Below are 14,132 nucleotides of genomic sequence, written 5' to 3' on the forward strand. Positions count from 1 at the left end.
TATTCTTAATTGCAGAAAAAGACAGCAATGTATTTCCCACGAAAAGCAAAGTGTTTCATGCATTAATACAGAAAAATCACTACTAGAAACAGGCAACAATTTTGACAAGATTGTGCCTCATATTCCACATGTGCACAAACCTAAAGTACATCCCCACAGAGAAGCCAAGGAATGGGACATTTTTTCCTAGATATTCATCCTTTGGGTCCTAGTACAGAGCTCAGGAGAGAACAATTTCTGATGAGTTCATGCACCTCTCCCTGGGCAGTCAGGCAGGAAACAACCTGTGCTCAGAGTTCACCTTTGTCCTGCCAAATGTCTCGGTAGCAAATCTTACCCCAATGGAAAATGGTGACCTCTTACATCCAAGTGGGAACATGAGTTTCCAACTCAATCCACCCTGAGAGCAGCATAGCCTTAAAATTTGCAGCAGAGCTGCCTTGACTCACACATACATAATATTAATATGATATTGCAATCACCATTTCTCTATGTGGCATAAGAAATTATATTAAACAGGCACTAGGTGACAACTAGCTGTCAAAATCTGTAATGAGGAACCAGTAAGATCCTTATCAAAATAATTTTCAAGATGTGTGTTCTTTTCTTTTATATTGAGATGACAAAGAATTCTCAATATCAAAAAATACATATTGCTTTTGATCTTTTAATTAATTCAAACTTGCAAGAGACAAGGATGGAGGCAGAAAAACAGAAAGCAAGAAGTTCTCTTTCCTGCTTTGTAGCTACTGCAGGTGGTTTTAGAAATAATCTCCCTTACACCAAGAGAAGTTGCCTGAATAGGGCAGAAATTCTTGCAGAGGTCCTGGGGGAAGGTGTGAGTGCAAAGAGCATCTCAAACCAGCCCAGCTGTGCCTGTGAGGCTGAGGGGGCTGGTAAATGAAGGGGACATTAAAGAGGCACCAACAGAGACCAAACAGCCCCGTGTGCCAGAAGGACCCTGCTGGAACACCGGGAGTTTGGCACAACTTACATCCCTCCAGAGAGTCTCTGGTTTGAGTCAAAGGCAAAAGCTGGACTGAAAGAATGTCCCTTCTCATCATCCACCACTCTTGGGCTATATTGCAGCCAGTTATTACAAAAACAAACCACCCTCCCCCAAATCCTGCATTTTTCATCTTTTTAATTATTTTTAACAGGTAAATTCCTTAATCTACTCCCCAGCTGTGAGAAGTACAAACATTTCAAGGACTGTAATCACTGCACCACCTGAAGTCAATTTTATCTGGTGACTTTGATACTAGCAAAAAAAAAATCAGTTTTCCCTCTCTACATGCCTGCTCAGAAAAACCCAATTCTGTGAGTGCCAAGCTGCCAAAACTCCAAAGAACCTCCTGAGGTTTATTGAGGAACTGGAGGATCACAGGACATTTTAAACACTTTTGTGATTAAATTCTCACTTCCAGAAAAGCTAAATTACTGAATTTTACATATGTCTTTTTGAATTGGAGGAATGTTATTTCACAAATACTTGATGTCTTAACACTGTTTGCTGGAGTTCAGACATGAAAAAGGGGGCTGGACTGAAAATAAGTCTTTATGACAATGAATAGACTGACTCACATGAAAAACACATTGACTGACTTAATAGTTAAGTGCAAGTCATCTTCCTTCTTATTTTGATGGGGGTGTTTTTAACTTCAAATAAATTGCATTACTCTACCAGTAAAATGTAAATTCCCCCTCAGTTTTGATAAGGACCATCAATACAAGAAAAGAATTACCTTAATGCCCATTGCACTGATGGGTTCTTAGAGACTGTATCTTTACAATGATATGTTAAATTTTTTATCAGTTTCCTTAGTGAGGTCAGCACTATTTATAAGCACTGAAGATACCAGAAAATACAGGAAAGCATGGCAGCAACAATACATGGAACAAGAGCACTAGAAATTAAGTGGTAATATTATCACTCAGTATTTATAGTTACATTCTCAGAACCCACCTGTTGACAGTGGCTTTTTAATACTCACTTTCTTAACCTCTGAGCCAAGAAGTTACTTAAGCATCTTTGTACTTTCAGGGGGGCTACCTAAAAGCTTAAAATGAGAGACGTGACTGAAAGGACCGAGTTCAGGCATAAACAAATAGGAAGTTGTGGGCACAGACTGCTGACAGTGATGAATTGCCAACAATGCTAAAGGGAGCTTTGAGCCCCATCCTCCTTGGCTGACTGGGACCACTAAACCAGCACATCCCACACATCCCATGAGCTGAGCAGGGAGGGCTGGAACTGGCTGAGTCCTGTGTTTCCTCACCAACACCTCAAAGGAGCCAGGGCACTGGTGAATATTTGCACTCCTGAAGTGGCACAAGCCAATACTGCCTTTCTTCCTGCAAATTATTAACCTGCTTTTACTGAATTCCTCACTGAATTGTAGCCCTTTTTATAAATGCAAGTTAAGGAGATACAGACAGCTTGTCAGAGACCATGCAGTCAATGCTGGCACAATGAGCACCATAAATTGTTTCCTAATCCCATACTTACTTAGTTTGCATGGGATCCCCAGAATTTTTTCTTGCAGTTTTTTTGGAAGTTATTATGATATTTTAATGTCTCATCTAAAGTTGAGAACTTGCATGAAAGATATTCAAATGTAGAGTCTAAACACAAAAGCCCTTTCTGTCTTCTCCAAACAATTCAGTCAATTGTATTAAAAAACTACTAGTGCAAGTTCTACCTGGAATATAAGTGTAAATATAAACATGAACCAAGGAGGCACAGTGTCATGTTTATATGATTTATGGCAGCAAGGTTCAGTGCTATCATTATGATAATTTATTGCAGACAACCACTTTCATTTCAACAGTGGTTAAGGCCCAGGTCTGGTACAGATTGGTAAAGTTCCCTGAGCTGGACACCAACAGACTGATGGTTTGGATGATCTTCAAATGCCCATTAGGATTTGGGTGAGCATTCCTTCACCTTAGTGAATCACAGCATTAGCCCTTTCTTTGATTTTGCTGTAACATTGATTTGGGTTCATGCTTGTATCCCAGGCTGTTCCCAGTGGTAATTCAGCAGCTGACTCACAAGTCCTTCCATCATCCCTGCCATGGGCCAGCAGCCCCTGGGACAGGGGGAAGCAAGGAAGAGCAGGAGCTGTTCCAGCTCTGCCAGCTTAATTGCTGGAGATGTGCCAGAATCTTTAGGCAACGAGAACAGAAGGGCCTTGCTGATCTGACTTATTCTGACAGAAATGAGCCAGGGAGTGCACAGGAAAGCTGCTGTACCTGATCAGGGGGAATCTTCAGCAGGGCAGGAGTGATGGATGGCAGCAACCTCTCCCATCAACACAGGGTAAGCCACAGTTCAAATCATTTTGCTCAGAAGTTGCCCAGTTCAAAACTGTTTCTACAATTGATCTTTTTTGATCCAAGCTAATTTTGAGTCAAATGAGTCAAATGCTGGCTCTCCTGAGAAGGTATGAACCTTAATTCTTCTTTACTGATCTGGAATGTGTTATGTTGGTATAAGAACCTCTAAGCATGTGGATTTAGAAAACACTTTTTAAACTCTGTTCACGTAGCTGAACTGAAGATTCTTTCTCTGGCCTGAAGAAACTAAATGTCCAGCTTGTAATTAATATATTGAGTACTTTTAAACTGACAGGAATCCCAGCCACAGCTTTGAGATAGTAAAATCCTCACAATTAAACTACACAAACATGCTTCAGAGAGCTGTCTAAAACCACATTGCAGTCATTTTTACCTCTAGACACAGGAGTAGTCCAGTAACTTCAGTGTATCTTAAAGGTTACCAAGATTAAGTTTAAGAAGTTTAGCCAACTGTATAAATTGGAATGGAACTCAAATAAATGCAGTAAATATCAACCCTCTTCATTTTAGTGAGCTACAGGAGTTTTGAATGGGAACTCACACAGTAAAACCTGGATGCTGCAGCCAGCATTTTTGTCTGTTTGGAATGTCCCACCAATGTACACAGGAGAGTGATATTCTGCTCCTACCCCAAATACACCCTACTACATTAAACCATTTCTCTCGGGATCAAATACACTGGACCAAATTCTACAGTGAAAGCCTGATCCAAACCTCATCTCAGTCTGCAGAAATATTCCAATTGATTTCAGTGGGCTTTGGAATAGGCCTGTATTGACATCCATTCAACCTTATTGAACTGAGCTTTCCTGCAGCAGCCAGTATGGCCACAACAACTTCAAAACCAAGCGTGAAGGCCAATGCCAGTCAAATAACATCACAGCAAGTAAATGACAGCAGAACGAACTCATTATCATTTATCTAGATTAAAAAAACCCACAAGTTTCTGAGCTCACCACTCTGTTTTCCAGGTGAAGAAAACTTTCAAGTTGCCTTTGATCCCTCATAGATTTTTTCAGTCTGAGTCATAAACTACTTATTCATCACAGGCCACTGAAACAAGTATAAGGTTTTCATGAGGATGATAAGCTTACCACACTAAAAAGATTCACAAAAACTAATATACTTGGGAGTTTTGGCTATCTGCTAGCAACCAACATCCATATAATTATTTTCCCTGCCATTAAACTCATATTAAAACCCCACTGACATCTGTAGGATTTGGCATTCTCTCATCACCAATTCAGTTCTTTGCTCACTAAATGGTCAACACACCCTTTTACAACAGATCATCTCACTTGCTCGAGACATTTGGTTTTCCACATGTAATGCCATAATTTCAAGGAGACTAATCTAGGAACAAGGATGTTTGTGTAAATATAAAAGACAAAATCTCTTGCGGGTTTCTTATGTTCTGGATTGGGATGTTATTGTAAGAAATTAGTTGGGAAAACCCCAAAAGAGAATTTATAGGCAAATCCATGGAAAACCTTAATTTGTTTGAGCAAAGCAGTTTAGTAAACATCAATGGTAATTTCACTGAGCATTTCCTAAAGCATGCTTAAATACATCTACACTGGAAATAGAGGATGCCACTCGTGCCTTTTATAATACCAGAATAGGAGATATTAACCTGGATTTTAATAAGGCATAAAGACAAGAATTGCATAGAATGCTTCAAACTTAAGCACCAAAATGATGCCCATCATTCAGCAATCCTCTCAAGGAAAGAACTCCCTCTTGCTGCACAGCCTCATTGTTTAATAAAAATCCATCGACACATATGGGAATTCTTTAAGGTAAGCCATTTGTCCCTAAAGCCTTGAATGACTGTGCCTCATGTCCAGCCTCACTCTTCTCACTGGGCAGATGATGGCAATTAATTTGTTAAAATCCTGAGTCTCTTTATAAGCCATGAGAAGAGATGGAGTAAACATCAGCAGAGATTGCTGCAGTGCAATGAGCACTTACACCACCCTAGGAACTAGCAAAACGAACACAAGAATCACACTGACTATTAAGTGCCTGCAGTTCAATTCTTTCTTTCAAAATAGTGATGATTTTGTCCCATCCAGTTGCTTTGAAGCACTCAAGAAATCTGATCTACCACCATTAAACACCATCAGGTATATTTGAAACCTATGAGTCGTACACATTTCCCAGAGACAACAAAAATAACACTGTAGCCTGTGGTTTGTTCTCTTAAAGATGCTCTCCTTCCCCATTCAGAGATCCAGGCAGCCTCATTTTGCTAGAATACATACATGTGTTTTAAAAGTATGTCCTAGTTTGGAGAACTGTTTATAAACCAATCTATTTTCAACCCATTATGCATGCATCCCCCGCTGGAGCGTTTGTAATATGACCTCTGCACACCTGCCAAGAGCTGGGATATCAGTTTGATACCCAAAGCATCTCTCTCCCTCCCCCTTCCCTCTGCCTTGCTGGGATCAATGAAGGCACCCGCAGTCGCAGGATACACCTTTTCACACCTGCCCTGAGCCGGGATTTTCGTTCGCAGCCCAAACCCCGCGTCCCCTCCCTTCTTCCACGACATCCCGAGCCACCCGCCGGGCACCGCGGCCCGGGGCAGCCCCTGCCCACCTCCCCGTGCCGCGCAGCCCCCTGACTCCGCCAGCGCTGCCTTGCTGCGCCCACTTTCCCCATCCGCAGCAAGTGGAAACCATCCTCTCCCCGCGCCAGGTGCGCCTCTTAAAAAAAAAAAAAAAAAAAAGGAATGGGGGAGAAAAATAAAAACCGGACCCACTCTTCTTTTTTTTTTTTTTTTTTAAACAAAGTGAGCAGCATCCTCTGGAATGCGCTTCCTGAGAAGAAGACAGACCGCCAGGGAAGGAGGGAGGGAAGGGAGGTCGTGCCTCCCCCCCGCCGCCCCCGCTCCGGGCCGGCCCCGGTCCCACCGCAGAGCGGCCCCGCCGCCGCCGCCGCCCGCGCAGGCACCGCCTCCGCGGCGGAGCGCGCCCGGCCCGCGCCCGTGCGCGCCGCCAGCACAGCCCCGCCGGCACAGCCCCGCCGGCCCCCGCAGCACCGGCCGCGGCTCGGGGACATGGCGGGACGCAGCCGGGATTAGGGGAGGAGGGGGAAGCCCCCCGAGGAGCGATGGTACCTCCTGACAGCTAAAGGTGGAGGTAGCGGCGGCCGCAGCCCCGGCGGCGCGGAGCGTGACCTCGATCTGTTTTTGGGACTGCGGGCGGGAGCGGCGCGTCCGATGAGCCGAGGAGGATAAGGAGCAGGAGGATTTGGGGGTAAGTAAGGGATTGCCCCAAAACTGACAATTCTTTTTTTTTTTTTATCATTACCATTATTCTTTTTTTTTTCGGGCGGGGGGTGGTGGGTAGGATCTATGCAGAACTGTCGTGCCTGGGGAATGCCATCAGCTATGCGTTGCAGCCCAGATACTTCGCTAACTCTCGGCTGGAGCCTCTCGCTGCCTTTCCACCGCCAACCCGACAAGAAGTTTGGGTCTGATTCTCTTTCCCTTCTTGTTTAAATAAGTTTTAAAATATCGGCGGCCGGCGATGCGCTCAGCCCTCGCTGCTCGCAGGCTCCGGCCGCCCGCCGATGTGATTTAGGGGGACACACACCCACCCCCCCCGCACACACACCCCACCGTCAAACAACCCCGACCCCGCGTTCTCCGGGGGCCGCGGGGGTGGGCGCGGGGGGCGGCGGGTCCATCCCGGCCGGGGAAGGGGCTCCGTGAGCGGGGCAAGCCCGACCCCTGCAGTCGCCTGTCGGAAGCCGCCGCGGCGCGCCGGGATTGCAGCATCCGCGGCGGGGCTGGGGAGCCGCGCTCGGAGCTGCGGGAGCTGCGGGAGGGGCGGGGGTGGCGAGCGCGTTGCAGCGGGTATTAATCTCTTTTCCGCTCGTTCTTGTAGCAGCAGGAGGGGAATCCCCCTCCCTCCGCCGCCTCCCTCCCCCGGCAATGCCGGCACTGCCCCGCTGAGACGTGCAGAGTTTGGGGTTGACTTGCACCTGGCCGCCCTGGAATAGAGACTCTCCGGATCGGATCGGTTGGGGGTTTGTTGTCTTATGTCGTGTTGGGAAATCTGGTGGATTTTTTTCTCGCTCGTGGAGGAAGAGCCCGGTGCAGGCAGTTGGCTTCGTGGTCTTTTTTGGAGGGCAAAGGAAGGGAAGGGATCTCGCTTGAGCCGTGCGGAGAGAGAGCCCGGACATGTGTTGTCAGCACATCTGGGGAATACAGTCTGCAAGTCCGAAAGGAAATTTGCTGGGATCGTTCAAACTGCGATATTGATCTTTGTTATTTTTTTTCGCCGAGGGATGCACTTGGCATGAGAATCGGAGGATGGAAATTGTTTGGGAGGTGCTTTTTCTTCTGCAAGCGAATTTCATCGTCTGCATTTCAGGTACGCAGCACAGAAAGGGCGAGGGAGGGGGGGAAATACCGTACAGGGTTCCCAGGCTTCCCCTTATTAAGGGGCAAGAGGTACAGTTAAATCAAAATTGTGGTTGAAAAGCACATGAATGATGTGTTGTGAGTGAGTCGTGACAGAAATCCACAAACATCGCTTCCCTCTCCCCCTTAATTCCAACACCTGTGTTGTAATTATGATACACTGGTTGCAGTGAATAACCACAGTGTACTGATAAGGAAAAAGGGTGATAATTCGTAATGTACCTGATTGTGATAATTATTCGCAGCATTGCTGTGATCCCAGAATTTCACAGCTCCTGAAGTTCTTAAACTCGGCTGATCTGCAGATCTTAAAGGGTTTGCGGTTTGTTGATGGACTTGTCATGCTCTGCTGCCACAGTTCAGGGTCTGCAAAGAGAGGGATAACAGTGAAGAATGTGCCTCTGCTTTTAAAGTGAGCTTTACTGTGGCTGTGCTCTGAAAATGGATTTTTTTTTTCCTTTAAAAAAAGCCCCATTCAGACAGCTCTGTGGTGGCTGGGATTTCCACCTTTATTTTAAGCTTGCAAAGATCTCTGTCCCCTCCAGTATGTAGAAGTCAGGTAATTTCAGTTGTCACCAGAGCTTGTCCAATTAATGAATAGGCACAGCCGGGTGTCGAACATAAAGGATTGGAACAATTTATTCTTGGGGAAAACACTCCCTTCGACTGCAGAAGCCCTGGCTCTGTCGTTAATTTGTCGTGTTGGTCGTGCTGGAATAAATATGTTGTGGGAGGCAGGAGCGGGGAGGTGGCCAGTTTTCTAGTTTGGGACACTCCAGGGAGCCCCGTGGGGATCCAGGCTGCCTGTGTCTCCTGCTGTTCCACTTCTCTGCAGGCTGGCTCTGCCCTCCAGCCATTGCGTAAGGCTGGAAATGGGAACGCAGGCAACGCAGGCAAGGCACTGCCGGGGAGAGCTCGGGGGTCCTGGTGGACATCTCGATGTCCAGCCTGGAGGTGTGCAGGGGGAGGGAGCTCCAAAGCTCCCCTGGGACCATGCAGAGGTTGGCCTGGGCCGTGTCCCCGCCAACAGCACCTGCAGCATCTCACCCTGGCAGTGCCCGGCCCCACTGCGCTTCCTGCAGCACTTCCCGACCGATCCACCCTTACAGCCCTTGACTGGTGACACTTACACCAACACTGGAGGCTCAGCACCTCTGTTCATTTGTATTGCCTGCACCTGCCCCAAAGCTTTTTTATTCCTGAGCAAATAGCTTTGCTGTCTGCTCACGGTGTACGTCAGCCCTGCTTTTATCCCCACAGACTGGCACCATCTGCTACCGGGCACCCGGGTGACACTGGCAGCACCCCAGACTGACCTTCCACTTGTGCCCATTGGTACCATCAGAATAATTCACTCTCTCACTTTTTAGAACAGCGAAAACCTGCTGCCTCTTGTCATTTAAATCTCACACTTATCTATTTAGCTCAGCGTGATGTGCCACCTGTCCAGTTCTCCTCAAATTAGGCACTTCCTAAAGTGCCACAGTGAGAATGGAAAACTGAAGCTCATCGCTTTCTTGCCCATTCTGACAGTAATATCCTGAGACAGAAAGAAGCTGTCCCGGTCTGTGCAGCTCCTTCTGCCACGCATTCAGCTGTCGGTGTTCCCAGAGCTCCCCCCCTCCTTTCCTCCTCTTCAGAGCCCGGGCTTGTGAACCAGTGGGATCAGTCCTGCAGGGGCTCCCATCGCTCTCCATCTCCCTCTAGCACTAATACCTAACACTGTACAGACTGATACCATCTCTGCTTGCTTTTTCTCTTTTGTTCCTTTTTGGGGTGGAATAAAGTGGATAAGTGAATGGTGGGATGCTTCTGCTGCGTGGTTAAAGCTGTGGTTTCAAATAATTTTAACCACACAGAGGATGTGTACATGTTTTAGCCTTTTTTCTTTTCTTTTTCTTCCTAGGGATTTTTTTTTTTCAGGAATCCTTACTGTTTGTCATCTTGGTAAAAAGGATTAAGATCTGTAGATATCTGACTGGCACTAATGCTTTGTATCTTTCTTCTGCTCTCCTTTTTACACTGTTTTTTGTAATATATGGGATGTCTGGATTACAGTACAAGTGAGAGAAGGTGGTGCAAAGCCTGTTAAGGGTTTGCCTCCACACTGGATTCCAGACACTGTGTATTTTTAGCGCTTCAGCACTGGTTATTCATTCAACATGTTACTTAAAAAACCCATTAGTTGAGCTCTGGTGCTGCAAATTACCAGAATGTAAATTAGAGTGTGTGGTAGTATTTAGTTTCTTTTTTTTTTTTTCCTCATTAAGTCAGTAGTTCCAGCAGTGAAGCCACAAGCCAGATCTCTCGTGCATGGATCTTTCCTGAACATCAGCAAATGCTTGATTCAGGGTCTGTTTAAACCTGTGATGGCCCTCCTACTAATTCCAGTGGTTATTTGGATTAGGGTCTGTTAAGGGCTGCTGTTCAAAGGGATGATGTCAGTCACTGAATTCAACAGACTATTAATTTATCATTACTAATAGACTTATTTATTAAGCAGAGGTTCAATGTTATGTCACGTTGTCTTTTGCTGTGTATTTACATAACATTTAAATATAAATTAAGCTGAATGTAGCACTTGTGCTGTCTTATTTAAAGTAAATAATGAAGTTATACAATTGACTTTTGGTGTCTCACACATGAATTTCTTGGAGACAGTATATGGAAGGTAGTTTAATCTGCTGAAAAGAGATGTGCATATATTTTCAAAGTATTTTATACCTTATAATTTTATCAGTCAGCTTGGTTTGGAAGAAATGATACTGAGATCTAGGATTTTTTTTTTTTTAATTACTGGACCTTGTGTTTGGGAAATAATTTATCTGTGAACATCGTAAACTGAATATTTTTGTTTTCTTGGCATACTGGATTCAGGCTTTTGCTACTTCAAATTGCTTGTTTGAAAAGAAAATGGACTTTCTTTGTGCAGATGCAAACGAGACACAAGAACATGTTGAAGGACCACGAAAACCATTTCTGTCCTTCAGAAAGAAATGAAAACCCTCGTCTACCTTCAAAGTCATATTCACTCCTATGAGTTGTAGTCTCTGAGGAAAAATAGTCATGATTTGTATTATGACTTCTGAGGTTTTGTCCTTTTAATGATACTATTCACCATGGAAGGAACAGAGAGGAGTGGAGGTGAAGATGTCCTGTAGACACAATGCTGGAGTAAGACCTAAGTGGTGGTTGTTCCTTTGAAGATGCAGATAATCATGGCAGAGGGATTACACTGTTTGTACAAAGAAGATAACTGTTGTTGATACCAGAAGATAACTGGTATGATGTCCAGAATTTCCTTCCTGAGTAACAATACCACCAAAGATTAATTAGCATCAGTGGGGTGGGGTTGTGGAGCCCATAGTGGCAGCCACATTTCCTTGCATAGTCATTTGTATGAACCATGAGGGATTTTATTTTTTTTTGTGATTCTAGATATTAACAATCAATTTCAAGTAGAAAGCTAGAATGTTGTTTTCAAACCTTTGCAGGATACTTGAATTAAATAAGAAAACGAAGCTGTCGTGGGCATTGATAAAGAAGGTCTCCAAGTGTATTTTCTGTTAGTCCATCAAAAAAATAATTTATAAAACCTTCATGGTCAACATCTTTATGCCTTCCTATGAATTGATATACTACCTCTTATAGTTTTGGCTTTTGGCTACTAATATGGAAGTGATTTATTTTTATCCTTTGCCAAGTCCCCAAGTCACGGAGGGGCAAATCCCCTTCACGATGCAACTTCTTTGGCCTGCTTGGCAGCACACAAGTGTCATAAATCATGTATCATGAGCAGCTGAGACGGTGTAAAAAAGGCCTTGTCTGTCCAGGAATTGCACTGTGTATTGAGCATCCGATGTAGCATCTCCTGGCACTGAGGGCTGGAGGTGGATTTGGAGCATGGTTGCACTTCATTTTCTGTCTTGCTGCTTCTGCGGTCTCTGAGCTCTTATTACCTGGCATAACACAGAGCTGTCCTGTAGGAACTCTAAATTATGCCAGGGCTTGAATTATCTGTTGAGTGATGGTCTGTAAGGTCTGATAACTCTTTTTCCCATAGTATTGCAGAGCCTGAGTAATCCTGTAGAAGAGAAGAATATCAAGGCTCTAATGTCCAACATGAGAAGAGTGAATGGTTCATTGTTATGTTTGGACAAAAATGTTGAAACCAAGTTAATTATCCTCACATAGTGTCACAGAAATAGCTTTTTCTGGCACTTTTAAGTAAGAAATGTAATATCCTAGGGGAAGGAATTATTCATAGCACAGATATATATATATATGAGAGAAGGTGATCACTGGGCATACAGGAGGCGTAACATGTACCTGGTGAGGAAGAGCTTTAATCATTAGGATATTCTTTCCTGCTTTATCCCATCTCCACAACTTCATGTATGTGGGCAAACCTTCATGCCTGCACAGAGTTTGTTGATATAACTGAAAATCCACGTGGATTCACTCCCAAGATGGAGGCCACAGGTTGTTTCCAAAGACTCCCAGTTCCTCACCACTCCAATGCTTTCTCACTTCAGAGTCGTTGCCGCCTTTTCAAAAGGTGTGAAGATGTTTCTACTTTAAAATTCCATGGAAATAGCCTCCTGCAAATGTGTGCTTCACTTTTGTGTGAGTGTGTGTGTCTTGTATTTTTCATCATTTTATTTTTATTGTTGGTTTTACAGCTCGAGCGTGCCCAGATAGGCGTTAAAGTGCCAAAAAAACACACATATTTTTAGCTTATGTAAAGGTAGTAGAAGGCAACGTTTATGAATAGTTTTGCACATATTATGCTGAGCTATTTTCTATCCAGTACACTGACAAAAGGAAACTGGTTATTGCTGCTATTCTTTTCCTTGGTAATGTAGATGCCCAGTTTTCAAAGGGACCTCTTCACCTGGTTGTGTTGCCTCATTGTAATGCAGTCGAACCAGATCCCAAGCCTCCAAGATAAAATGATTAAAATCAGGAATAAACCCCCAGCTCAAATAAGCAGTCACAATTCAAGAGCGTTCTTCAAGATGCAACTGATGTTATAGAGGAGTTTTGCCCTTGATATTCTTGGAAAGGTTTGAGGTTTTAATTCTAAAACAGCTAGATTTTAAATATAGCAAGGACTGAAATGGCTTTGAATTTGCATTATGAATATTCCTTACATACCAATGAACAAGGAATTCCTGCTTTCCCTAAAAGACTGGTTTGTTTCTTTGCTGCTATTGGTCAAAGTCTCTCTTTCATTCTTGGTTGAAAGGTGGTAATTTAACTGAGGAGGAAGCTGCTGTTTTTGTTGTTATGACTGTTTATGGCTAAACTTTACATGGCAAAGACTGAAGTGGATGATTGGCCCATCTGGGCTGTTAATAGAAGACTATATAAAACTGTTCCATCATTATCTCATTACCAGCTCAAGCAGCAGACAAAACTAGATGACAGTTAGTTATGGACAACACTGACATACTGTGATAAGTGTTATTTTGCTCCCATCTTGTTTTTATCTTCACTATACATCATGTTGGAAGGAATAGAAACTGGGAATCAAATTTTAATTGACTTATTTAGAGGCAACACTGTACAGTGGGACTGCATTTCCATTGAAATGCCATCAGAAAGTACCAAAGTGCCTGTCCATACAAAGGAGAATATCTACCTCAGTGGAATTCTTTTTTCCTAACTGATAAATTGAAACATTAATGGTAAATAAATAGGAAATCAAATTTTTAGAAGGATAATAATCTGGCATTTGAGAAAGGGGAGAGTTTGTAGCCAAACCTCTTTACAGTTGAATTCAAAGTAGTAGAATACTTTATTGCTGGTTTAACCATTGACCGTTAAAAAGCTCCCAAGGATCTTTTACTGGAATTTCTTGAAGATAAACAGCAAGTTGTTACTGTCATAAACATAGAGGACTGAAACACTAGACCTATATCCTGTGTAGTGCCTTCCTGGTGATGTAGACAAGTGCTGGGTGGCTCATGCACATGGGTGCATGTAAGTGCAACCTTTTAATTTGTCCATATGGCAAACACTGTCCTGCAGTGCTTAGCAGGGGACAGCTGAGGTAAGAAGGTGTAGGAAGACCTATATTTACACCCACCTTAAAAGACCTTGGAACTCCCGAAAATGTTATAAAGGGCTTTAGTGTTAATAAGATTTGGGACTTAGAAATTGCAAAAATTGAAATCTTGACAATGAAACGAGCTTGAGATGGCAGATGGCAGGTGTCTGTGCTCCTGTGGAGTGCCAGGTACAGCCTATCCATGATCACAGCCCTAAAATATCTAATTTTCATTTACTCATCTTGAAAAACGGAAGGTGATCAGTTTTCACATGGATTGCATTC

At 43.8% G+C, this 14,132-nt stretch overlaps 1 protein-coding gene across 1 annotated transcript in view; it reads left to right on the forward strand.

Moving 5' to 3' along the window:
- Positions 1 to 6,377: 6,377 nt before the first annotated feature.
- CA10 (carbonic anhydrase 10) overlaps positions 6,378 to 14,132 on the forward strand; it is a 186,724-nt gene continuing 178,969 nt past the window's right edge. The window contains exons 1-2 of the mRNA XM_017812173.1: positions 6,378 to 6,623; positions 7,257 to 7,745. Coding sequence (XP_017667662.1) covers positions 7,685 to 7,745 — 61 coding nt within the window. The 5' untranslated portion in view covers positions 6,378 to 6,623; positions 7,257 to 7,684. The remainder of the gene's footprint in view (positions 6,624 to 7,256; positions 7,746 to 14,132) is intronic.

This window comes from Lepidothrix coronata, unplaced genomic scaffold, assembly GCF_001604755.1.
Source record: "Lepidothrix coronata isolate B3197 unplaced genomic scaffold, Lepidothrix_coronata-1.0 Scaffold34, whole genome shotgun sequence".
Classification (NCBI taxonomy): Eukaryota; Metazoa; Chordata; class Aves; order Passeriformes; family Pipridae; genus Lepidothrix; species Lepidothrix coronata.